This window comes from Apodemus sylvaticus, chromosome 5, assembly GCF_947179515.1.
Source record: "Apodemus sylvaticus chromosome 5, mApoSyl1.1, whole genome shotgun sequence".
Lineage (NCBI taxonomy): Eukaryota > Metazoa > Chordata > Mammalia > Rodentia > Muridae > Apodemus > Apodemus sylvaticus.
In genome coordinates, this window is record NC_067476.1 from 73426752 (window position 1) to 73451808 (window position 25057).

General features: G+C 56.9%; 3 protein-coding genes across 13 annotated transcripts in view; 1 reads left to right on the forward strand and 2 right to left on the reverse strand.

The window, feature by feature from the left end:
- The first annotated feature begins 3218 nt into the window (after nucleotides 1-3218).
- On the forward strand, nucleotides 3219-4683 carry Chrm4 (cholinergic receptor muscarinic 4). The gene has a single exon (XM_052181376.1). The coding sequence runs from the start codon at nucleotides 3219-3221 to the stop codon at nucleotides 4653-4655; it is 1437 nt and encodes a 478-aa protein (XP_052037336.1). The 3' UTR covers nucleotides 4656-4683.
- Nucleotides 4684-5796: 1113 nt separating this feature from the next.
- Mdk (midkine) lies at nucleotides 5797-8643 on the reverse strand. 3 transcript variants are annotated; one of them, XM_052182998.1, is made up of 4 exons: nucleotides 7893-8643; nucleotides 7342-7418; nucleotides 7050-7208; nucleotides 5797-6933 (listed from the first exon to the last, which is right to left on the reverse strand). In XM_052182998.1, the coding sequence occupies exons 2-4, from the start codon at nucleotides 7415-7417 to the stop codon at nucleotides 6701-6703; spliced, it is 468 nt and encodes a 155-aa protein (XP_052038958.1). In that variant the 5' UTR covers nucleotide 7418; nucleotides 7893-8643; the 3' UTR covers nucleotides 5797-6700. The 3 variants fall into 3 exon arrangements, with proteins under 3 accessions (XP_052038958.1, XP_052038960.1, XP_052038959.1); XM_052183000.1 differs by lacking the exon at nucleotides 7893-8643 and having other exon boundaries at nucleotides 5797-6062; nucleotides 6772-6933; nucleotides 7342-7751; XM_052182999.1 differs by lacking the exon at nucleotides 7893-8643 and adding an exon at nucleotides 7651-7741.
- Nucleotides 8644-8736: 93 nt separating this feature from the next.
- The window catches only part of Dgkz (diacylglycerol kinase zeta), a 41735-nt gene continuing 25414 nt past the window's right edge, over nucleotides 8737-25057 (reverse strand). For 4 of the 9 annotated variants that reach the window (XM_052182990.1, XM_052182991.1, XM_052182994.1 and 1 more), the window contains exons 2-31: nucleotides 20204-20312; nucleotides 19838-19933; nucleotides 19491-19568; nucleotides 18052-18108; nucleotides 17655-17723; nucleotides 16641-16712; nucleotides 16435-16551; nucleotides 16282-16353; nucleotides 15974-16069; nucleotides 15577-15659; nucleotides 15418-15478; nucleotides 15219-15332; nucleotides 14992-15132; nucleotides 14381-14459; nucleotides 14174-14229; nucleotides 13990-14052; nucleotides 13824-13897; nucleotides 13634-13745; nucleotides 13213-13412; nucleotides 12907-13007; nucleotides 12724-12803; nucleotides 12562-12631; nucleotides 12383-12423; nucleotides 11702-11841; nucleotides 10987-11018; nucleotides 10717-10799; nucleotides 10087-10207; nucleotides 9977-10010; nucleotides 9667-9766; nucleotides 8737-9448 (exon numbers count right to left, since the gene is read on the reverse strand). In XM_052182990.1, coding sequence (XP_052038950.1) covers nucleotides 9332-9448; nucleotides 9667-9766; nucleotides 9977-10010; nucleotides 10087-10207; nucleotides 10717-10799; nucleotides 10987-11018; nucleotides 11702-11841; nucleotides 12383-12423; nucleotides 12562-12631; nucleotides 12724-12803; nucleotides 12907-13007; nucleotides 13213-13412; nucleotides 13634-13745; nucleotides 13824-13897; nucleotides 13990-14052; nucleotides 14174-14229; nucleotides 14381-14459; nucleotides 14992-15132; nucleotides 15219-15332; nucleotides 15418-15478; nucleotides 15577-15659; nucleotides 15974-16069; nucleotides 16282-16353; nucleotides 16435-16551; nucleotides 16641-16712; nucleotides 17655-17723; nucleotides 18052-18108; nucleotides 19491-19568; nucleotides 19838-19933; nucleotides 20204-20312 — 2668 coding nt within the window. In that variant the 3' untranslated portion in view covers nucleotides 8737-9331. Of the gene's footprint in view, nucleotides 9449-9666; nucleotides 9767-9976; nucleotides 10011-10086; nucleotides 10208-10716; nucleotides 10800-10986; nucleotides 11019-11701; nucleotides 11842-12382; nucleotides 12424-12561; nucleotides 12632-12723; nucleotides 12804-12906; nucleotides 13008-13212; nucleotides 13413-13633; nucleotides 13746-13823; nucleotides 13898-13989; nucleotides 14053-14173; nucleotides 14230-14380; nucleotides 14460-14991; nucleotides 15133-15218; nucleotides 15333-15417; nucleotides 15479-15576; nucleotides 15660-15973; nucleotides 16070-16281; nucleotides 16354-16434; nucleotides 16552-16640; nucleotides 16713-17654; nucleotides 17724-18051; nucleotides 18109-19490; nucleotides 19569-19837; nucleotides 19934-20203; nucleotides 20313-20629; nucleotides 25045-25057 lie in introns of those variants that run through there. The other 5 variants (XM_052182993.1, XM_052182997.1, XM_052182995.1 and 2 more) reach the window with 3 other exon arrangements.

Here is a 25057-nt window from a genome sequence, read left to right on the forward strand (position 1 = left end):
CTAGATGGGCCCGATTGGATTGGGGGGAGGGGGCGGGGGAGGGAGACTTGTGCCTGAAGGTGCCGCGGTCTGAACGTCTAAAAGACTATCAGAGAAGTCTGGAAAGAAACTGGGACCAAGTTGAGAAAACTGATTTTTACCCAGTCTGCATCTGTCGGGGCTCCGGGAAGACCAAACCACCCACCAGCCATCTGGTCATTTACTTGTCAAGGCTGTTTCTTGGTCTCGGGAGGACAAAAGGTCAAACCCAAGTAAGGAAGCAGGATGGAATATGAGGGTTCCACATCTAAGATGCCTCTGGGAGGGGGGGGTCTTCTATCCTGTGTGGTTTGGGGAATACCTTGGAGATAAGAAAGTGCCCCTGGTCCCTAATCCTGACCCTCCCTTTCTTACAAATTGGATGAATTTCGTCAAGTCCATTAACATGATGCCCTTCGTTAAGAGGACTTTTATATCTGTAAGATGAGGTGACAATCGTACTCACCTTCTCTGGCTGCTATAGGCATTAAATTTGATCATCGAAAGAGAACGCTTTGAGGGACTCCTGACTCAATAAACAGGAGAGGTCGTGTTTTCCTCTTACACATCTTGCTACCCACCTCCCCACCCTGGCTCTAGTGGTCTTATCCTGCTGGCTGCTGGCTGTGTTCTGACCCTGAGAGACTAAAGAGAGGGTTTCCTTGGTGTGTGCTAATGGCTCCCCTACTGGCTTACCAGGTCCCTGCCAGCGGGTGTGGGGCGTTGGGGAGTGGCCTCTGTGCTGGACGCTCCTGCCCTCCTCCCAGCACTAAGGCTGATGCTTGAGGCTCCATTTTGGAGCTGAATGCCACTGTGGAGTCTCTTGAAAGAACTGATCTGTCTTTTACCCTTGCCTCCTTGGGTGACTTTGGAGGTATCCTTACCCGCTTTCCTCCTCCTCTTCTTTGACTAGTGGGTTTAACTTTGAAGCCAGAAGGCAAGCTCTTGTATCTGTTATGATGGAGCTGGAGGGCTGGGCCCAAACTTGGCGTGTGTCTGCAGTCCCCAGGTGCCATTTCCAGTTGGAGAGCAAGCTGAGGTGCTAACTGGGTCCCCTAGCTGTTCAAAGGCTATGGTGGGACACGATCCTCTATTTAGTAAATGACACAACTAGTTCCCAGAGGGCAAATGGCTCTCCTCAGGCTGCACAGCCAGACCTTGCTGGCCTTCTATTAAACCCAAGCTGCAGGCTTGATGCCTCTTCCTTCACAGCCGGCTGCTGCACCCTCTCTTCCTCTTACACACACACACACACACACACACACACACACACACACACACACAGACAGATGCACTCACAGACGCACAGGACTGCGTATACGACCTGCGTGTGGCTGAGATGGTGCCTTTGTGCGTGTGTGGAATGCTTGTGTGTTGGCGGGTGTGAAGGAGGCTGGGCTGAGCGGCTGCCCTGGCACAGTGTGCTGGGCGTGGGCCTCCCTCACATGTATGGAAGAGGAAGGGGAGGAGGAGAGATGAAGGAATCCTGGTGGGAGGGAAGGCAAACGCTGGGGAGGGGCTCTGCTGGTCCTTAGCTGGGTCATCCTCTGGGTGGGATGTGAACTCTCGGGCTGGCTGCAGGCTCCCTCTGGGGTAATTCCCTCATCTTTGGGCTCCATAAGGGAGCTTGTCCTTAGTTCCTGGGAAATCAGACAGGCCTTTCTTCAGCTGCTGTGTCTGTTAGGCTTCTGATTTCTTTGCTAGGGATCTAATGGTCCCCACACTGTCCCGTCTTCCCCGGGACTGGGCTGGGCAAGCAAAGCTGAACTTCCTGAGTCATCTCACTGTCCTTTCCTAATCTTCTTCCTCCTCCAGGTGCCCCCGCCCGCCTTCCCCTCCGTCGCTAGCATGGCCTCCCTAGCCCTTAGAGCCATCAAGCCTGTGTCTTCCTTGACTTTCCTTTCTTCCCTGCACCATATGCCCTGGACCAACCCCAGGATGTCAAGGAAATGGGGAACTTTATTTAACATGTCTGAGCCTGTTTCCTCAATCTCTGCTCGGTTGTGAGGAAACACAGAGTGCGGGGACTCAGTAGACAATCTGTGCTGACTGCTATTGTTGTTGTTGTTATGTTATGACAGTGTGGGAATGGGAGAACAACTCTCCCTTGACCATAATTGGTTAAGAAATGTCCAAGTGAGCCGGGCGGTGGTGGCGCACGCCTGTAATCCCAGCACTTGAGAGGCAGAGGCAGGAGGATTTCTGAGTTCAAGGACAGCCTCGTCTACAGAGTGAGATCCAGGACAGCCAGGGCTACACAGAGAAACCCTGTCTCGGAACCCCACTAAAAAAAAGAGAGAAAGAAAGGAAGGAAGGAAGGAAGGAAGGAAGGAAGGAAGGAAGAAAGAATGTCCAAGTGGCTGGATATGGTGAGCACACCTGCAATTCACCCTCTAGAGACAGGAGCAGGCAGATGAAGGCCTGTGACTTTGAGGTCAGCCTGATCTACACAGTAAGACCTTCTCTCAAAAATAATAATAATAATAAAAATAAAAATAAAAAAAATAAAAGGAAGGAGGAAGGAAGGAGATTAGCAAGGGAGCTGCAGATGCAATTGAACATGGCCTTGGGAACAACCTTCAGCAACCAAAAAGTAGGGGTTGGGAAGTGACAGGCCTGAATGGGCAAAGGTCTAGACACTTGTCCCTGCTGCGTGTTCCAGCCCGGGGACCACTCCTCGAGTACCCCTCGCTTTCCCGAGCTCTTTCTCTGGGCCTGTGCCTCATCTCAGCCACGCCTGCGGCTCTTCCGCAGTGTCTTCCCGCTGCCCTCTTCTGTGTCATCTTCTGGGTGCGGCCCGTCAGCCAGCCAGCCGGCACAGGTCCTCGCCAGCCTTCTCTCTTAGTCTCCCCTTCATCGGCACTGCCTTATCTTCTTTTTAGCAGTTTTCCCCCAAACTAGATGATCCATTCTGAGACGGGGACCGTGTGTGTGTTCATTCACTTCTGTAATCTCAGCCCTGGGCTGGTTACAGCGCCTGGCTGGGGAACTTTCAGTAAACGTGAGAACTCAGGGATGGTTGGCACCGACGGCCCTGGCATTGTCCTGGCATTGTCCTCCAGCCACAGTGACTCCAGGTAACCTCTGCGTCTCACACACACACACACACACACACACACCGTCCTCTTCCACAATTCACACCTGTGCTGTCTCCTCCCTCCTCCAGCCGCACGGCCCACCTTCATCCAGTTGGGTTCAGCATGGCCAACTTCACACCTGTCAATGGTAGTTCAGCCAATCAGTCCGTGCGCCTGCTCACCACAGCCCACAACCACCTGGAGACAGTGGAGATGGTGTTCATTGCTACGGTGACAGGCTCCCTGAGCCTGGTGACTGTTGTGGGTAACATCCTGGTGATGCTGTCCATCAAGGTCAACAGGCAGTTGCAGACGGTCAACAACTACTTCCTGTTCAGCCTGGCATGTGCGGATCTCATCATCGGGGCGTTCTCTATGAACCTCTATACCTTGTACATCATCAAGGGTTACTGGCCCCTGGGTGCCGTGGTCTGTGACCTGTGGCTGGCCCTGGACTATGTGGTGAGCAATGCCTCTGTCATGAACCTTCTCATCATCAGCTTTGACCGCTACTTCTGCGTCACCAAACCCCTCACCTATCCAGCCCGCCGCACTACTAAGATGGCAGGCCTCATGATTGCAGCTGCCTGGGTCTTGTCCTTTGTGCTCTGGGCCCCTGCCATCTTGTTCTGGCAGTTTGTGGTGGGCGAGAGGACAGTGCCTGATAACCAGTGCTTCATCCAGTTCTTGTCCAACCCGGCAGTGACCTTTGGCACAGCCATCGCCGCCTTCTACCTGCCTGTGGTCATCATGACGGTGCTGTATATCCACATCTCACTGGCCAGCCGCAGCCGTGTTCACAAGCATCGACCTGAGGGCCCCAAGGAAAAGAAGGCCAAGACTCTGGCTTTCCTCAAGAGCCCTCTGATGAAGCCGAGCATCAAGAAACCTCCACCAGGGGGCGCTTCTCGGGAGGAACTGCGCAACGGGAAGCTCGAAGAGGCTCCTCCGCCGGCCCTTCCCCCGCCTCCACGCCCAATGCCTGACAAGGACACTTCCAATGAGTCCAGCTCGGGCAGTGCCACCCAGAACACCAAGGAACGGCCACCCACAGAGCTGTCTACCACAGAGGCCACCACACCAGCGCTGCCTGCCCCTACCCTGCAGCCACGAACCCTCAATCCAGCCTCCAAATGGTCCAAGATTCAAATTGTAACAAAACAGACAGGCAACGAATGTGTGACGGCCATCGAGATTGTACCTGCCACGCCAGCTGGTATGCGCCCAGCAGCCAATGTGGCCCGAAAGTTTGCCAGCATCGCTCGCAACCAGGTGCGCAAGAAGCGGCAGATGGCGGCCCGGGAGCGCAAAGTGACTCGGACAATCTTTGCCATTCTGCTGGCCTTCATCCTCACCTGGACACCCTACAATGTCATGGTCCTGGTGAACACCTTTTGCCAGAGCTGTATCCCCGACAGGGTGTGGTCCATCGGCTACTGGCTCTGCTACGTCAACAGCACCATCAACCCTGCCTGCTATGCACTCTGCAATGCCACTTTCAAAAAGACCTTCCGGCACCTTTTGCTATGCCAGTATCGGAACATCGGCACAGCCAGGTAGACGGGCAGGTGCCCTAGGAGGTGCTGGTGTCATGAGTGTGTACCGGGGGACCACATGGCTCCCCGGCTGTGGAGAGAGTAGGCGGCCCCACTCTGAGTTCGCATCTGCTGAAGAGAACAGGTCTCCCAGACACCAGGAGGTACAAGAGGTTCTTTCGCTGGGATGGGAGAGCAGATCTCTACTGAAGCCCAGCAGGCTCGGCCCAGGGAGGGTCTGAACTGGCACCACCTGGCCCGGATCTTTTACCTTGCCTCAGGAAGATGGGGGACAATGGCTGGAGTGGGCAGCGGCTCTTTCAAGGCCAACCATCAGCGGAGGTGGATGAACAGAGCAGAGCCCAGGAGCATCTTGAGAGGAGCAAAAGGAGGCAGGCTTGCAGGGGTGGGGTCCCCCGGTGTGCTGTAATCGGTGCTTTCCGCCTTCCTGCGCCCTCCTCCCCCTGCATGTAGGCTCAGCCCTTCCCCTGCCCCCAATCCCACTCCAGGGCGAGGGTCTCCCCTGCCTTTGTTGCACAGCCGGGCTCTGCGTGGGCAGCCAAGCCCTTCGGCACTCCCCTGGCCAGCAGCCATCTGGGTGGGGCAACCGGGAGGTGACGCTGAGCTGAGATACAGACTCCAGGGGACTGAGTCCATCAGTGATGGATCTTACTGTCAAATTGTCAAGAGCCCACCCTCCAGGTCCCACGTCAAATGAACAGCAGTGGGCAGTGTTCCTCTGCACCGAGGGAGGTTCGGGGGTCCAGGGGGTAAAGGTGGTGGTGGGGAACTTGGCGATCCATACAGGCTTCAGTGGCAGGTGACACAAGCAAGTAACCTCATCGATCCCCAGTGAGAAAATTCCAGATGGCAGTAGCCTGGACCAGAAAGACTCTAACTAGATGGGTCAGAGTTCAAGTGAGTTCTCGGTCCTCTTCCCTAATCCCGGCCCTGGGGGATGGCACCCAAGGGGCCCTGGAAGACATTTTTGTAAATGTTCTGCTCTTTCCACGAGCTGTTGGGAGCACTTCCTACATAGGCCTCAGATCCCCTCAGCACATCGTTCCCCGTCCTCCCACCCCCGACCAAGCTCCACGGCAAACTCCCTGGGAAGGGGCTTTTATATATTAAAAGAGAAGCTTTTATTGGAAAAAAAAAAAGTGAGTTTATTTTATTCATTTCTTAATAACAGGTATCAGGGTGGGGAGAACAAAAGGGGGAATGGGGAGGCTCACTTCCCAGAATCCCTTGTCCCTCCCCACTTTGGGCACTTGGTGTGGGCGTGAGAGGGCAGGCGTGATTGACAAGGCTGACAGGAAGACAAAAGGCACTGGTGGGTTATATCTTGGGCCTGCGGGAGAGGAGGGCTCCGTCCAGGCTTCAGGTGAGGCCAGAGGCCTCCCGCCTTAGTCCCTTCCTTTTCCTTTTTTGGCTGGAAAACAATAAAGAAATGTGTTAGTGCGGTGGGTGACCAAGCTCAGACCCACCAGACAACACAGACAAGTCTATCAGGGAGAGACGATCCTGCCCCCTAGTGGCGACTGATGCGTTAACCTGGAAGTGGTGGAAGAGGCAGCCATGTGATGCCAGGCCTTTCTTTAGTCCTTCAACTTTTTAACCCCCCCCCCCTTTTTTTTTTAAACAAAAAAGATAGTCTCAGGTCTCAGTCTGTAACCTTGAACTAACAGCAGGGCGGTCTCCGGCCTCAGGCCTGGAGTGCTGCTGCTGTTTTTATAGGCAGGAGCCGCCAAGCCTGACTTTCCACTTTCTATTTTCATCCAGGATCAGAGTATGTCCAAGCTCCTCACAGGAGAAGTGGGCAGAGTGACCTCTGCCCTGTTGGCCTGAAGAGCTGTTGGGAGTCAGGTCGCAGCATGTCCCTGGGGGACAGACTTCTTAGAGCTTTAAGCGCGAAGTGAACTCCTCCCTGATCCTACCCCACCTTCCTCAGGTGACAAAGACAAGCCTTTTCCGGGAACCCAGATCAGGCGATCCAACAGAAAGAGTAGTTCCTACCTGGGCAGAGGGTTTAGCATCTCCTGAGAGTGGCCCTCAAGCACCTGCCCATTCCTAACTGGATGCCTGCTCTGTAGAGAGAGCGTGAAGGAGCCCCGATCCACAACCCCACCATATCCGCTGACCTTTGGTCTTCGACTTGCTCTTGGAGGTGCAGGGCTTGGTCACGCGGATGGTCTCCTGGCACTGGGCATTGTAGCGAGCCTTCTTCAGGGTCCCTTGGCGCGCTTTGGTGCCAGTGCTCGCATCACACGCCCCCCAGCTCTCAAACTTGTATTTGCAGTCGGCTGATGGGAGAGCGGCCCCACAGTGAACGACAGGAGGCGTGTGGCTGCCCTTCCTGCCTACTTTTACTAAGGACAAACCCTCTGCCCTCCCGCCCTCCTCCCGCGCTCCACCTCACCTCCAAATTCCTTCTTCCAGTTGCAGGGCACCTTGCAATGGATGCGCTGGGTCTGGCCCCCACAGGTGCCCTCGCGGAAACCCATGCCGCAGTCCTTGCTGCTGGGGGTGCAGGGTCCCCAGGTCCACTCCGAACACTCTCCGCCCTTCTTCACCTTCTCTATAAGGAGCAAGGAACAAAATCAAGGACTTGGCGTGCCCGGAGACTCCCTCGGAAATCAGCACTTAGGTCGCACGGCCTCACCTGCCCACCCCAGCTTTCTTTTTCTCCGGAGCCCACCCCACTCCATCACCTTTTTTTTTGGCCACCGCGGACGTGACCACCAAGAGGGCGAGAAGGGCGAGAAGGAAGAAGCCTCGGTGCTGCATCCTGAGGGAAAAACCTGAGTTAGAGTTTCTCGCGAGTCCCTTCTCCGCTAGGGACCGCGGGAAGGACCTCCCACCCTAGACTGACTTGTCCCACTTTCCAGGCCCGAAAACGACAAGGGGGCGACGGAGGGAGGACTTGAAACCGATGTCTCAGCGTACCCCCACCCCCACCTCAGCCCCCGTGGTGGCGGCAGCCTGGAGGGACAGGGGCCACAGCCACTGCGTGCGCTCACTCGCTCACGGCCGGCGCGATGCTTCGCTCCCTCCCGCTACGGCCCGTCCCGCTAAGGCCGCTAAGGCCCCTTTTGTCTCCAGAACCGGTCTGAGCCGGTCACATGGGCCCCCGCCCCTCCCCCCACCCCATGGAAGGACCCGCCCCGCCCCCTCCCCTCAAACCTGCACCTCCCCAGACCCCCTAGTCCCCGCCCCCACTCCCGCCCCTCGCCGGGCCGGACTCCCGCGCCTGTGCGCTCACCTCTGATCTCCGGGTCTCCGGCCCAGGAGCGCGGTCTTCCCGGGCACTGCCGGCTCAGGTCTCCTCCGAGCAGCCCCAGCGCTCTATCTCCTCCCCTTTCCCTGGTCTGGGCCTGTCTGCTTTTCCTTCTCGTAGCAGGTTCAGCTCTCAGGTCACCACTTGGCTTGCCCACCGCGGGCCCCGGAGTACGTCTTGGTGTCACGGGCCCGGAGCGGCCACCGCACCCACTAACCTTCCCTTCGAGGCCGGGCTCACCTCCACTTGTTTTTTATCAGTTCACTCAGTGCAAGGAGGGTCATTGGTGTGTCGGGGAGATGGGTACCCGGGACCTCAGATGGCTCCGGGTGAGCAAGGCTCAAGACTTTTTCTAGTGATGGTTTGAAGGAGGAGGGAAAGGGCGTTGGGGGGATGGGGAGCACTTAGAACTGAGTTTGTGGCTGACGAGGGCAGTCTGAGAAGTTCCAGACCAGGCTTGATAACCGCCCACCCCTGACCCAGGGACCTCAAACTCACCTCAAGCAGATCCCCCAGTACAAACCAGGGGGAGGGGCTGCTTAGGACACAGGGCCCTGGGACCAAAGAAGCCCACGCCTGGCCCCCCGCCCCACCTCTTTTACTTTCATTGTTATAGTCCCACCGGAGCGGGAAGCTGGGGAAATCAGCCCCGCCCCTGGCCCTGGGGGCCTAAGGCCCTAGGCAGAGGTCAGAAGCGGGGCAGACCCAGCTCAGCTAAGGCCTCCCGAAGTGATCTGAGATGTTGGTGGCCATTCCCCCACCCCAAGGACTACCCAGCACACGCCATTGCTCATGAGAGTCCCCCACAACAAGAAAAAAAGAAAACAAGAAAGGAAAAAAAATTCACTTTACTGAGTCACACCCAGCTGTAAACAAGTCACCGTGGGAGCCCCACCCCCACCCCAGGCCATACAGTCCGCCAAGAAATGACTGGGTGCTTGAGGAGGAAGACCAGGGTAGGTGCCAAGCAGGGCAGCGGGTAGGTAAATACAGCAGGCTCGGAAGTTTCTGGGAAGCCCAGGGCGGGTGGATCAGAGAGGAGGGCTAGGCACCAGAACCCTCCAGAGAGCCCAAAGGAGCAGGTGGCTTTTGAAAGTCCTGCTGAGAGCAGGCCTCCCTGAAGTCTTGCTGAGCCCTGCCCAGCTCTTCCGAAGGCTGGGGGGGCGCGGGGGGGGGCCTGCCCTGAGGGGAGGGGCCCAGCCAGCCCAGCCTGTTTCCTGTTCCCCTTGAAACCAGGGACAGGTGAAGAGTCCAGCTCCTTAGAGTCCAGCCCTAGATCTGATCGGCTTCTCAGGGGGTGGCCCGGGGCTCCTTCCCTGTGGCAGGGTCCCCCCAGAGCCATCTGACAGGAATGTGGCAGTGAGATGGACAAGGAGAGCTCCGGTCCTCTGGTAGTGTCCCTCGTTGATCCGTGGTCCCCTTGACTACACAGCTGTCTCCTGGTCCTCCCTCTGGATCATCTGGTAATGCTGTCTGTTCTCCAGGTAGGCAGCCAGCTCTGTGTCCTGAGCCTTCTCAGCTCGCTGCCGGGGAGTGTCGCCCTGGAGAAGGATGGAAGTGCCCACAAAGGCCTTAGGAAAGTGCAGGGGCTCTTCTACCCAGTCAGAGGGGGAGGGTATCCGCAGAGGTCACAAGGTTTCCCCCTGCTGGCTCAGGTTTCTCAGGGCCTGGACTGTGTTGGCTCAGAAGAGCTTAACATTTCTTAGCCCTGTCCCTAAGTCTGGGAAAGGGTGGGTTTGGGTTCTGCCAGGCAACTCACCTGCTGATCTGTCTTCATGAGGGAGGCCCCGGCTTCCACAATGTAGTGGCAGATGGTGCGCTGACCCAGGGCGGCTGCCTGATGTAGACAGGTCTCCCCACTGGGGAACAGGGGCTGGATATAGACACTTCCAGTCCTGTAGGCTTGCCCAGCAGTCTCCCAACAGCCATTAAAAAGGGCAGGAGTTTGACAAGAGGGGGAAGGGTACTCCATGCTGGCCAGAACAGGTTCTTGGGCTCTGGGTGACCAAATGGTTAGGACTGAAGGAAGGTGGTTCTAGGTGAAGCAGAGGCCTGCCTGGGATACTCACCTCTCCTCCACAGCATCAAGGATCTCTGGTGGTGCTACAGACAAAGGGAAGGGGTGCTAAGAGCCTGGCACCCCACTTTCTTCTGCCCCCCCCCCAGGAACGCAGCTCACCATGATCCAGCAGATAGCGGACCACTTCCTTACTGCCAGTGCTGACTGCGTGGTGCAGGAGTGTGCGGCTGTGCTGGTCTCGGTGCATGAGGTCCCCTCCAGCTCGATGCAGCTCCTGGAGCTGAGGGCAGGGCGGAGCAGTGCTGGGTCTCCCGCCTGCCCTTCACAGGCATGGGCACAGGCACAGGCTCACCCAAGGTGCCCTAGGCACTGTCGAGGCTTTCTATGTAGTCTTGGCTGTCCTGAACTATGTAGACAAGGTTGTCCTCAAACTCACAGAGACCCTACTGCTTCTGCCTTCTGAGTGCTGGACTAAAGGTGTGCGCCACTACACCTGGCTTCTGAGGGTGTTTTTGGAGTGTCATTAGAGGCACAAGTCTTTTGTCATCCTATGGGTGAGGAATTCCCCCAAAGGTACAGCAACCAAGCCAAAGAGCCTGGAGTTCCTTTAAGACTGACCCCCTACAAGGGACAGGGGATGGGCAAACCGGATGAACTAGCCCCCAGGAGGAAGCCACCTAGACAGGACACCACCATAGAGGACTAGCTGATGACAGATGACAAGGGCCCAGTCCCTCCCAGGGTGAGGGCCTCCAGGGGCAAGGCCGAGCTCTGAATACTAGTCAGTACCTTGCAGAAGTCATTCCTCTTGGCAGCTTCAATCAGCTCTTCACCTGCACAGAATATCTGTCCATCAACCCTGAGGTGAGAGGCTGAGCAGGGGTTGAGTGTGAACAATGTGGGGTGTGTATGATGCCAATGGCTGGGCTTGTGCAGGAAAGTGATCACATGGGACACAAAGGCTACACTTGTCAGCTACACATGAACCCTGACAACGCCGCCCCCTGAGCCTCACACATGACCGGGGAAAGTGGCAGGGTTTAGGGAAAGAGGCCTCACCTTGAGGCAGTGCAGTGTCCCCCTGCAGTGACCTGAAAACAGAACAGGGTGAGATGTGACCCAGCTCAGCCCAGCTGGCCCCCTTTCCTGGTAGCAACCATGGTGGCCTTCCTTTTTTCAAGTTTATTGGGCACCTGTGTATCACACACTGTGGGGTACAAGTATAGAGCCAGAGAGACAAAGACCTTGGCCTCTTGGGGCTCCTGTCCTAGCTCAGATACAAGCCAACCAATAAGTAAGGAATTTGGAAGTGTTATTAAACACAAGAGGGCTGTGACCAAGCAGCGGTGGACACTCTCCAACCTTCAGGTGGCATTCCTGTTAAAGATCCCTCTGAGAGGGAAGAGCCAAGCTAAGATGGGGCAGAGGTGGTCTGAGACAGTAAGCGCAAATGTCTGGAGAACAGCCAGGGACCCCAAGGAACCTGGGCTGAGTCACTATGGTGACAAACAGGCAAATGCTGGGCCGAGAGGCCAGGAGGCCCCGGAATGGAAGAGCTGAGGAAGAGTGTTCTGGGCTGGGGAGTGGCCGGTGTGGACTTGCACTCTCAGGCCTGGAGGCAGCAGAATGCACAGGGGGGAGTGCTCCCAATGGAGGGAGGCATGATAGTAGAGGGAGTCTGGTGCTCCTAAGTGCTCCTGCTGGCGGAAATTCCAAGCCTGCAGCCGGCAGACAAAAGCCAGGGGAGAGGTGGTTGGGGGGCTCTGGGACTCACCCGGGTGTAGGGGAGCAGGGTGAGGCAGGGAGTGGGGAGGTAGGGGTGGGGAGGTCAGGCCGGGCTGATGCACCCAGAAGCTCTGGGTCTAGGATATAAATCTCATCCTGGGCAATCTCCGTCACATAGTTGAGGTGCTCCTGTAGGGGAGGGGGTTAGAACTGAAGGTCAGTGCCAGGCACACAGTCCCTAGTCTGCAGCGATGTGGGTGGGGCGGGGAACAGAGGCAAGGCAGCAGACCCAGAGAAGCCGCTCAGACCAAGACCACCCAGGGGAGGCGGCAGGGGGCGGGGACTCTCCCATCCTTTATTTCCATTATTGCTTCCCAAGGCCCTGACCAGAATGTGTGGCACTCACCAGCTCACCAACCACCTCCCCCTGCCAGCCAGGTGACCCAGTCCTGGCTATTTTCTTCTGTTTCCCTGGAGAGCACAGTGCTTCCAGGCCCGCCCTCCCACCCACCTAGAAAGCCTTTTCAGGCATGCCAGCTTTTTCTGTTAGCGCCATCCCTGTGCATTCCTGGAGGGTGGGGGACATGTGGCCCACAGTCACAGGCATGTGACTGTATTACACCCATAAGGCTGTGGTGAGCGTGCTTGCCTTGCCTTGTGCCACCAACCCTGAGGCTTGCCTGCAGAGGTGTGAGCGAGCCTGTGGACAGAGAAGGCCTGCAGGGCTTACCTGGGCCCTGTCGATCCTGTAGAAGCGGCTGGCAGTGGTGGCTGTGGAAGAAACGGCTGAGTATGAGGTCTGTCCTGATCCCAGCCCAACTCTTCTGCTAATTAACCCGGGTTCGCCTACAGGAGGACTAACAGGACAGCCTAGCACTGCCTAGAAAGGTCTCTTCACAGTGGACTCACCATCCAGGAAACACCACTTGGAGGAGAGTTGGTGGCACATCGGGGACTTGGCTCCAGCCCCATCGGGCTCCTGTTGAGACAGAAGCAAAGGTCGGGGTGGGTCATAGCTCAGCTGGGAAGCTCAATGCTCCCGCCTCCTCCTGTTCCTGCTCCCATGACTACCTGCTGGAGTCTCTCAATGTGGGCACGGCAGAGCTCCAGGTCACTGTCTCCGGGGACCACCACAGTTCCCAGAGGCACAGCTGGAGGACAGAGAGGCCTTTTCAGCAGCTGGCTGCAAGTCTGCATGTCCCAAGCAGCCCAGCAGCTGCTCATGCCCCCTGCCCCACCCCTGCAGCTACTCACAGGCCTCCTTGAGCTGCTCCTTGTCATAGTGCAGGGCCTCATAGTCGTGCATGCTAACCCTGCTCACCTGGATCCGCAGCTGCTCAGGAACTGGTTGCTGACTGTAGGGTGGAGCCAGTGACAGGGACCTGAGCAGGGATCCTGCCTAGGACACTGGTCCTCAGCTGGGCACCGGGCCAGGTATGAAGAGGGGCATCCTGCCTCCCTCCCAAAACCCTTTACTTTGGATGCCAGAGCCACCTAAGGCTTCAGACATGCTGAGCACGGGCCCTCGCCCCAGGACATTGTGGCGAACACAGGACCTACTCATTGTGCAGCGGGGCAGTGCTCCGGCGCTTGGCCTTCTGCACCATTGTGGCCTGGTTGCGCAGGGCGATCCGAATCCGCGATGCTGAGAGCTTGCAGGGCTCCCCGTCCACCTGCACAGGGATGGCCTTGGCAGTGGTGAGCAGCACTTCTCGGCACTGGGTCAGCCGCTCGCCGTGCCCACCCACCTGCAGCGCTGCCTGTGGGCACAGGAGGCTCAGGTCAGGGGGGTGAGGCAAGCTCTGCTCTTTCCAGAGATGCTCTGGTGAGGGGACAAACACAAGAGGGAACCCCAGACAGAATGCAGTTTGGAGGGACAAAGATGCCCTCGTCACAAGGGAAATAAAAGCTGAGGTGGCTGCTCTGCTCTGGCCAGGGAAGGCAAGGCAAGGGCAGAGATGCCCAGGACCAGGACGCTCACCAAGGATGTCATGGTGAAGCCGATGACCTCAAGGTAGCCATCATCATGCCTCTGGGGCTCGAAGTCATGGTGCTCCCCAGGGTGGCCCCAGGGCATGGTGCCTGCACAGTACCTAAGGGAGGGCAATGGAAGGGCTGTGGCATGGGGTCAGTAGGGTGGGACACAAGGCCCACAGGGGCCACGTCCTCACCTGGGGATATTCAGAAAGACGATGCACTGCGGTTTCAGGTCCTGAATCTTGGGGGTTAGGTCCACTCCATCACACTGCGCACAGGAACAGGGGGTGTGGGAACACACGAACCCAGGTGACCTCCCTCCTCCTGGCCCTCCAATGGGTGTCAATCAGCATTCCTCACCACTACTCGGATGTGCTTGGCTAAGTCCTTGGAGCTGCCCATCAGGAAGTCAGAGAAGGCCGTCTGTGGAAGACAGAGGGTGTGTTATCATCTCATGACAGGGCCCTTCCTTCACCACGGTGTCACAGGGCTCTGTGACCAGCACACAGGAGGCTGGGGGCTGGCTGGCTCCAGACTCACTCACCCCAGCATAGAACATCTTATTCCGAAAGCGGCTGTTGAACTTCTCTGGGTTGGCTTCTGGGTAGAGACAAGGGGCGGTAAAGTCAGTCAACCTGCTGGGGCTTCCCAGGTTGGGTTGGGGCAGGCTAAAGGAGCAATGTCTGACCCCCCCTGAACCTTCCATGCCTACCCTGGCCTCCCAAGGCCCATTCAGCAGGAAGATGCTAACCTCGAGACTCATGAAACTCCAGGGTGACATGGGCATCAAAGCCCAGACTGAAGTAGTTGTTGAAGACGTCCAGGGGCAGCTAGAAAAATGTCAAGGTGTAGAAATGACAGAGGTGACTCACCTGTGTCAACTCTTTCCAAGGCCAATATTACCACCCACTGCCCCTGCTCAGTCCAAGGACTTTTAGAGGCCTTTGTGTCAAGTAAAGAGCATTTCAAAGTTCCCCCAGCACTGCTTGGAAGGCCCTGCTGGTGCAGCTGGGAAGGGAGACAGCAGCTCCTCAGAGGGCCGGCTGGGTCCTTGCAGCATTATCCCCCAGGTGTCACATACTGCAGCAATTCCAGGAATAGGGACTCAAGTGTCACTGCTGCTTAGAACAGAGCCTGGCACACTGGAGACCTTCATTAAGCATGTGCCGGGAGGCTGAGTAAGAAACCAGCTTTTACTGGGTACCATTCTCCTGGGACAGGAAGAGGCTGTATGTGAAGAACTAGCAATTCACCACCTTTCCAGAACCAGGAATAAGTCTGTAGAATCCAGCCATGTCCTCGGGAGTCTCAGACTCTCGAACCACCCACTTGCTGACCTGACTGCAGTCCTGGCTGACCTACCCGATCTGTGGCTCCATCATCTCGATCCTCGGGCCCTGCCTCAGGGTTGGGCTCTGCTCGGAGGTCCCAACGGTCCAGCTGTACCACATTCCCTTCCTCTACGTGGGAGAGGATCTTTGACACAGGCTCATCTGTGTAACCCTGGTGGGAGGAAGCTAAGACTGAGCTTTCCCTGTCGTCAAAGGTTCCCTCTCCTCCCTGGCAACCCTGCTCTGAAGGGCACTTACCCCGCCCCAGTTGAGGGTTCGGGCCAAGTCATTGCCAGTGCCCAGGGGCAGGATGGCCACAGGAGGCGGTGGCTTTAAGCGCAGCTGGTCCAGGGTGGAGAGAATCCAGCCAACCTGGAGGAGGCAGAGCAAAGTGGGTCAGTCAGGCCTGAGACGGAGGAGCAGTGCGTCAGGCCTGAGCCCGGCTCTCAGAACTCACCGTGCCATCACCCCCGCAAGCCAGAATCCTCAAATTATGTACTTTGCGGTACATTTCCAGCCTGGGCCAGGGGAGGACAGGAAGAGAGTCAGCAGACATGCGCCACACTCAAGACCCTTGCAACCTCCCTGTCCCCAGAGAATCTGGTGGAGTACTCACGCTTCCCTGGGTCCTCCCTGGCTCAGATCAAAGACTTGTCGGGGATTCAGATACCACAGAAAAGACTGGATGATCTTGGCACCCTGCGGGGACAGCCAGGGACAATGAGGAGGGGAATGAGGGAAGGAGACACTGACACACACAGACACTGACACATAGACACACACAGAGACAGACACAGGCAGACACTGACACACACACACACACACACACACAGCACAGTTGTGGGAGCCAGATACAGTAAAGGCTTGTCTGGGACAGGGTCTTCTCAGGGTCCCTGGAAAAGCAGGGCAGGGGCAAAGCCCCAGATTGTTGCTGAAAACAACTACGGGCAGGCGGGCCTAACACAGCCACCTTCCCACTCTGGGCCCTGGGCAAGAAGAAAGCTTCTGCTTACCTGGTTGCCCCCACTCTTGGGGTTCACAAACACCAGCAGGGGTTTCATGAGGGGGGATGGGGTGGGCCTGATAATGAAGGGTCTCCAGCGGCCTTCCTGGGAGACAGAGAGCCTTTGATGTGCTTCCTGCCCTATCTTATAAGTGAGAATGCCCTCATGTATCGGACCTATTGTCCACAGCTGGTCTCCCGAAACCTCAGACCCCAAGAGCCCAACCCGAGCAGGGATAAACTAGCAGTATGGTCCCAAGTGCCCGGGTGGAGAACACCCCCGGTCCCTGGTCCCATCCCTGCCAGCCTGGGTCTTACCTCAGGTCCTTTCTTGCTGGACCTCCGCTTGAAGGATGCTCTCTTTTTCTTCTTGCTGGCCTTGAGGGTGTTCTGGACAGGAAGCAGGGGTGGGAGTGAGTGGGCGTGGCTGGTGGCCCACGGGAAGGGTGCTGAGAGTGAAGGAAGCCTCACCTGGGGCCTCCGGGCCCGGAGGATCCAGGTGGGCGGGATGACCACAGCTGCATGCGCCCCGAGGGAGCAGGGCTCCTCGATCTGCTGCAGCGTGAAGCAGGACACCTTGCTGTGGTACTGGAAAACAGCCATGGCGAGGCTGAGCCGCTCAGGAGAAGTCTGGGGGCTCAGCACACGCCCAGCACAGGCCCACAGGGACCACTTACCGCCTGTTTGCACCAGGAGCAGCTGATGGCTACAACCTCCTTGCTGTGGAAGGCGAACTTCTGCTGGAAGCCCTGAGGGAGGACAGGGTGGCTGGGGGACAAGGCGGCCCAGGAGACCCCGCGGTGCTGCTGCTGCGGCCAGCCCGTCCAGATTTATTTATTATTTTATTTATGAGTATACTACAGCTGTCTTCAGACACACCAGAAGAGGGCATCGGATCCCATTACAGATGGTGGTGAGCTACATGTGGTTACTGGGAATTGAACTCAGGACCTCTGGAAGAGTAGTCAGTGCTCTTAACCGCTGAGCCATCTCTCCAGCCCCCAACCAAGCACATTTTTAAAAATTATATAAAATGAGCCCCAAGGGCAGGGCAGCTTAGCTAGAAGCCCATGAGCACTGGACCTGACTACAAAACACTGGATGTGTCTTCTGGAGATCTGTCTGACTCAGGTTTCCTTCCTGCCCCCCAGATCTAGACAGGCCCCATTCAAGTTCTGTAGGTTAAGTAAGTTGTCTACTTAGTGTCCTGATATATCCATGCCCTGTCTAGAAGTCATTATCAAAGGCTACTATGCTGTATGACACCGGAAAAAAAAACAGAAGAATGAGCCCCTGCATTCCTGAGAGCCTGTCGTACTTAGGGAAACAGGCGGGCAGGTGGCGGGCGAGCAGGCACAGGTGCTGTGTGGGGACTCTCCTGAGCAGTGCACAAGCCACTGTCCTGGGAGGCAGGGGCCTGCCACCAAGCTCAGAGCTTTACAGACAACACTCCCTGCGTAGCTACTGAAATGATGGATGGAAGGCCACATGGCTCTCAAAGGGTCCCTAAATCAGAAGAAAATAATCTCTGCCCCTGCTTAACTTGGAGACCGGTGGCACAGCCAGGAGGCTTGGGGACTGAATGAACGACAACAAGCCTGAGACCCCACTCGAGCTACTGTCAGTGACCACACTGCGCACACAGGACCAGTGGACAGCGTGTGGCTGGTGCCCTCAGGCAGGGTCCTTACCTTCCCACAGTGCCGACACTTGCCATCCTGACGTCGCCTGTGGACCCAGTGGTGTCTTACGAAGGTTGGCTGGAGGAGGACAGAAAAGCCATGGGAACGGGTGAGGGACTGGACAGCTATGGCCGTAAACTCAGTCCACAGGAAGCCCTCTGCAGTCCCTTGTAATGAGATGAAGGGGACTGTAGACTTTTCTCCGTGGTCTGGAGGCAAGGTTGAATCTCTTAATATACATGTGGAACCCTACCTATCTGCAGACAGGACAGCTGATTTTCCCTTTGGGTGACCCCCAAAACTTCAGCCTAGAATCTGACGCCCCTGGTGGCACTCCTGGAGCACTGCAGAGGGTCCCTTAGGAGCCTGGGTCTCTCTGCCCCTTTCTGCTGTCCTGGACACTTACCTCACGGACGTTTCTGGAGCCTGATTCACGGAAGGATGGCTTACAGCGGAAATTGATCTGTGAAACATTGCAGTGACCACCAAAATGTCAGAGCCTTCTTTTGGACAGGGTCACTCACCTAGAGTCAACCTCACAGGCAAGTAGAATCCCCTATCATCCCAAGAGCTACTTGGAACATAGATACCCCATCTCAGAAGTCCTCCTGACCACTAGTCAAAGGGATCTTCCCTTCTTTTACTTAAGGTACAGGGACAGAGAGGCTGGGTTGGGGGCCCGTGTCCACCATGTGCACTGTGGGAAGTGGGGACTCTGTCTGTTCGTCTTTTTGCTTCCTCACTCTCCAGCTGAAGTGAAGAAGGCAGAACCAATCCCTCCTGTGGACTGTGCAGACTGATCCTGGAGACCCTTAGCCTAGGCGCTAAACCCAGGTTCATGGCTACTTTCCAGGATGGGCTACATATGCCCTCCCTCAGACACATACAGACACACACAACTCACAGGGAGAGGGAGAGAGAGAGATGGGGGGGGGAGAGAGAGAGGGAGGGAGGGAGGGAGGGAAGGAGGGAGGGAGGGAGAGGGAGAACGAACATATGCATTAGTGCTCTGACTGTCCTGGAATTCTCTACATAAACCAGACTGGCTTTAAACTCGGAGAGATCATCTTGCCTTCCAAATGCTGCGACTGTGAGCATCCCCCACTATCCCAGATACATTTCCACTTTTCTTTCCCCCAAAGTGTCCATTTCAGTCTCAGAAGAGCCACTGGAAAGCCTGTACAATTCTAGGACTAGAGAAGTCGGCCCAAACCAACCTTGCTCAGGGTATTTCTGCTCTTAAAGACGCTGCTACCTGATGTCCTGATTTCTGCAGGCCCAGGAGCTCCTGTCTCCCACGCCAGGTCTATTTCCTGTCGCCTGAGCCCTACTCTGCCATTCCTCTTCCCCACCCCAGCCCCCAGACACAATGGTCCTAGGGAAAGATTTTCACAGGGACGGCATGTAAGCAGCACAGTGATCTCAGTCACACTTGGGCTCTGCGGTGCCAGCAAGTTTGACAGTTTTGTTTTCCTTTTCTAGAACTGGGGACTAAAGCGTGGGCATTGTCCACACAAGGCGACTCCTACAGCCCCAGCTCACAGTGGCCTCTTCTGAGTGTTCGGCTGGATGTCACCTGTTAACTCATGCCATTGGGGACTATTCAGTGAACCTCACTGCTGGGCCATGCTCATTCTAGGGAGTAGTGTTCAATAGCTAACCAATGGGGAGGCGGGGTTCAAATGTGTGCGTTTGAATCGGACGCCTGGGTACCATGCTTGCTCGGTCACTCTTGGCAGGCTGAGCTTGTGTAACATGTATGTGCATGGAGATCCGAGAGTGTGGATGCCAAGAGAACCTCAGCATTCCAAGGGAGGGCACAGAAGGCTGAGCAGCCGCACGCACCTTTTCTAGCTGCGCGATGCATGGGGTATGCACCACGATCTTACAGGCCGCGCACTTCCTTCTGGGTGCTGACTTTGGCTGTAGGACAGAAAGAGGGAAGACAGCCCTGAGACACCAGACAACTCCACCCTAGATATCATCTCAGGGAGACCAAATAACATGTTTCCTCTATATGGGGTTCCAGTCCCAGGCCTGTCATCAGGTCCTCCCCCTCCCCGGCACCCAGGAGCAGCCCCATAGCAAGTGCACCCAGGTAGGAGCAGTGCCCACCAAGGGTTGCCAGTTGTTGCCTTGCAGGTCTAGGCCCCATTTCACCACCAGGGGGCAGCAGGTCCCACAGAACTCACCAGCATCCTAGCTACACAGTACTGCTCCCCGACATAGCAGAAGTCACCGGACACGTTGGTCTCAAACCAGATGTGCTCCCCATACGCTGCTGACTCCTAAACCACGGGATAAGCAGGCTCAGCCCTTACCTGCCACCCCTACTCTACCGATCACCCACCTCTCAAGCCTGCTATAGCCACCACAATCTGCTTTCCTCCTGTTTTACAAACACCTCTAAGCCTGGCTGCTGCTTCTCACTTAGAAGTCTGCTCAGACACGGGGCTTCTCTCGCAGTCGCCCACAAGCCCTGGGTCCCGAATGCTTAGGAGGATCAAAGGCGCCACCGTGTTTGCGCTTCCTGCCCTGCGTAGTACACAGATACTCACACTCCAGTCCACAGTGCTCCGGAACGGCTGCTCAGGTTCACCGCACGGGGCCCCGGGCGTGGGAGGAGGGGGTGCCAGGTGCTGGAGGCCCGACTTGGTGATGGCTTTCCTGCAGAGAGGAGGGCGGCTGAGGCCTGGCCCAGCTGGGGGCTTGCTGACTCTACTTCCTTCCCTGCTACCCAGAAAAACTGCCTCTCCTGACTTTCACAAAGTACAAGATAGAGAAACCCACAGGAGCTCAGGTGCCTTGAGGCGCTTAAGGAGCTGGAGCTCCTCTTAGGCCCTTCTTCCAGCTGCTACCCAGCAGCTACCCAGAGCAGCTTCCAAGCAGTCTACCCCCAGGCTAGGCAGAGCTTCAAAGTCCTCACTCTGAGCCTGACCCCGCGGAGGCTACACCACTCGCCTGCTGGCTGCTGCTATACCTACATAAGCAGGGCGCTCCAGGGCTGGGGTCCTGCTGACTTCCGCCTTAGAGCTACCTGGCGTCTGCGAGACAGCGGGCGCACACGGGCTGGTATCACGGGGCCTGCTGCAGCGCCCGAGGCTCTTGGGCTTCGGCCCCCAAGACCAGGGTGCTGGCCTGAGGGCCACCGCTGGCTAAGGCGACGATAGTGGCCCTGCAGGCCCCAAAGAGTATGGCCGCACTGCACATCAGCAGGGAGCAGGTGCGAGGAGGCTCGGCGCAGGCAGCGGGGCACGGGAAGCAGTGGCCACGTGCCCTGGTGTGAGAAGGGCGCTGTCCTGGTACCCGGCCTGGCATTGCTTGATGCCTCAACTGTCTCATCTCCCTCCTGGGCCCCTTCCTCCTCCTCCTTCATGCTCACGAGCCCAGCCAACAGCAGGGGTGCACCCAGAAGCTGGGCCCCAACTGTGGCAGGTTGTAGGGTAGGCGCCACATCGACCGTGAAGCGGGGATTGCAGGTAAGGGGTGCAGTGCTGGAGCGCCTGCGACTGGCACCTCTCGTGCCCACCCCGCAGCTGGGAAAGCAGCCCTGGAGTTGTGCACTGGAGCGGCGCCTCTGAGCCAGGGCCGAGGAGGCCTGCCCTGCTGGGGAGCGGCGTCGAGCCTTGCCTGTGGGCAGCCCCATGCCACTGGACCGCCGCTGCCTCTCTCCAGGACCTGGTGCCTTTCGCTGGAAATGCTTCCTAAAGAAGGTCTCCATGCCAGGGGCTGTTGGGCACACAGACTGGCAGTGTCAGGAGCTGGGCTAAGCTGAGGCCCAGCTGTGCCCCATAAGCTAAGAAGGGTCACACAGGTGCTAGGGATGAGGACGCTCTGTCCTCCATGGAAAGAGTTTGAAGGTATCAGTTAGAGCGGGGCAGCCCGGCTCACAGTTACTGCAGCACATACTGTTCTACCCCAGGAGTTCTCAGGAGAAAGGCCTCACCTTCCCAGGCACCAGAAACAAGAGACCTGAGCCTAAAGGGCTAAAGGTAACCTGGGAGCAGGCCTCCGCCTCCGCCTGGGGAGACTATAGGGCTCTGGGGCCTCTCCCTCCTGTCTGGCCTTCCTTTTGCCCCCACATGGAAGGAGGTTGGATTTCTCTCCTGGGAGACAGTGCAATTAAGCAAAAATAATAAACATAGGTTCTCTGAGAAGGATCTGAGTCCCGATAAAATCCCTATATTCAGCCCAAACTTTGGTTTTGGTCACGGGGAGATCAGGCTTCTGAGAATTGGGAAGGCATGCCCTGCCCCAGATGTGTTACTGTGTCAGCATGGGGCATGCAGTGAGAGGTTCCGGCTGGGAGAGTGTTGATGCTAGGTGCCGTGTGCACACATCTCTAAGAACTTTCTGGTACCAGTGGCTGTCTCACCGTTCCAAAGATTGAGTATGGGTATCCCAAGGTGTGAGGCCCCCAAACCCCTTCCTTGAGCCTTCCTGCGGAGGGACTCAGTGTCTCGCACTGTCCCCAGACTCACGAGCCTGTGCTTGAGATGACCCACACTGGCTCCTGCAGCACGCACTGGGTCCCTCCCTTGGTGTGTACTAGGCCATGCGCGCTATCCAGACATCTATTCCTTTCCCCTGCTCCCTAATCTATCTTTCCTCCTTCCCAGTGCGCTGTGATAAGCTCTCTGCCCTCACACCTCTTCTACACTTGAGGAATGGCCCCAAGACCCCAGTTAGTTGAGGGAGACAGCTACAAGTCACAGCCATGGGGCCCAAGGCACAGCCGTGGAAGAGGGCTGGCGGACTCTCACAATTTCTGCCTGCTGAGGGCTGGCCTGGCTGAAGCGCAGAGCACTGGGCAGGGGGAAGGGTTGTCTGAGAGGACGGCCTGGGAAGACAGGCCCACCCAACCGATCTATGCAGCCCTGGCTCAGCCCTCCACCAATCCTTGCTGTGGGGTCTTGGCAGGTGGCGTTAGAGCCAGCATAGGGTGTGGCAGGGAGAAGTGGGCCCAGGGGACAGAACTCCAGCAATCAGTGAGCAGGGGGAGGGGGCAGGGACTGAGGTAGCAAAGCAGCATTGAGACTGGACAGGAGGTGAGTTCCAGAGACATAGGAGCAGACACTGGCAAGAGGGCTGTTTCATCCACATGACATTTATTGAGTCCACTATGTGCACGCACGCACACGCGCGCACACACACACACATACACACACACACACATACGCACACATGCACGCGCACGCACACACACACATACACACGCACACGCGCACACACACACATACACACGCACACGCGCGCACACACACACACACACACACACACACACACACGCATGCACAGAGAGAGAGAGAGACAGAGAGAGAGCGCACAAGATGAAGAAACTAAGGCACCTAGGAGAGTAGCAGACACAAAACCCACAGGCAGAGATTGCAGAGCAGATGGCGGGCAGACCCTGGGATGGAGGTCAGGTTGGAGAAAGGCCCCACAGTATTAAGAGCCATCCAGTGCTACTGTGTGCCGCGCCATGGGTGAGCCCTCCGCCACCTCACTGACCCTACCAGAGCCCTCTGAGGGAGGCAGGGCCACAGCTTCATTATAAGAAAATAGCAAGAGCACACCCAGGTCACACAGCCAGCCAGTGTGGGCTCCTTGAGTCCATTTTCTGTCCCAGGAAGAGGAACTTGCAGGCCTGGCTGCCTGCTGCCACCAGGGCACTGACTTGCCAGCTCTCCCCAGGGTGTCAGCTTTCCCCACCAGTCTGCTCAGGCCAGTGTGACAGCTGCCCAGCCTGGAGGAGATTAGTCACCCAGACGCATCGCACCGCCTGATGCTAGCTAGTGTCACCCAGAAAACAAAAGGCCACAGTGGCTGTGGGGGAGGTGGTGCTGTGCTCTCTGGTCAGTGGTAAAGGCTGGGCCCTCCCTGCCGTCCCAGACCTGCACGACAAGACAAGAAGGAAGCAGCCCTTGTTAGGACACATGGCAGCTTACATGCCCACCTCTAGAACCTGCACGCTGCTGGGCTCCAGGACACACCTGGGCAAGTTTCCTCAGCTGCTCCAGGTGTGGCCTCCCAGGGGAGCACAAGGCCATGGGCCTCAGTTTCCCTGTTTATCTAAGAGGACTGCTAAGACTAGTTGATCTCTTATGGCAAGTTCTCCTGAGGGATGCTACCACCCCAAACACCACTGCGTTCCCACTGCCCCCTCCCGCGGGTCCCATGTTTCCTGTTCAGCTCATCTCCATAGAAACCCTGGTCTGCTGGCCTGAGCGTGCCTGACTCTCACGTCCTGTCTCTGCTGAGGTTTCTCTAGGGCAGCTCCCGCCTATTATCCCAGCACTTGGAAAGCTGAGACAGGAAGATTGCTGTACATTTGAAGCCAACCTAGGCTATGTAATGAATTCTAGGCCAGCCTGGGCTACAGTGTATACACCAATTATTTTAAAAAGAAATACAAAAGGGAAAAGAAAGAAGCTTGGCATTGCAGTTCACACGTCAGTCCCAGTACCTCAGGAGCAGAGGCAGGTGGTTCTCTGTGACCTCAAGGCTAACCTGGCTGACAAAGCAGGTTCCAAGACAGCCAGGGCTATACAGTGACAGCCCATCTTAACTAATTTGACTAAAAAGCAGGCAAATAAAAGAAGCCCTGTTTGGGCTTGGAGTTCTCCCATGGTTCCACTCTGAGTGGTCGGTCACCTCTTTACACTCCATACCTTACCACATACACACACCACACTTTCCATGTAAAGGTCATGGGGGAGGCCCCAGAAGGTTCTCACACCAACAGCACAGCAAAATGGCTGTCTCCTAGGCTTCCTGGGTTTGTCTGGGGGCCAGCCACACTCAAGGAGGACAATATAAAAATGTCTCAGGGGCCACAGTACTCCCAGCTGGTCCCCAGGAGCCTGATGAGGACAGGGCCTATGGACATAGATTGGAGGACAGCGCGAGCAAGGGACAGGCCATGAGCTTCCTCAGCCATTTGCCTCCTAGCCAAACCATCTCACACTCGATGCTGGCTACAACGGGGAGACCAGCACTCCGAGACGCCCGGTGCCTTGTAATCCCAGCACTTGGAGGCAGAGGCAGGACGCAAGGTCGTCCTGGATGATTCAACAAGTCCAATGTCAGCCTGGGCTACGGGACACACGGCCGTAAATAAATAAGCAAGCACGCAAGCCCTAGGGAACCTGGCGGCTACACCACACCCTCAGCAGGTCAACGAGCCGTCCACCTACTTTTCCATGGGCAAGATGGGCCAGACCAGCAAAGGGCATCGTGAGGGGCATTGTGCTGCAGCAGTGCGCAGAGAGCACTGATGCTACTTGGCAGACCCGGGACATGGTAGAACCACCGGGCCTGTGGTCGTGCCACCTCCTGAGGTTTGTCTCTGCCCATAGCGGGGGTGGGAACCCAGAAAAGGAAGCAGGAGTGCCCAGGGTGGCCACCGCTCA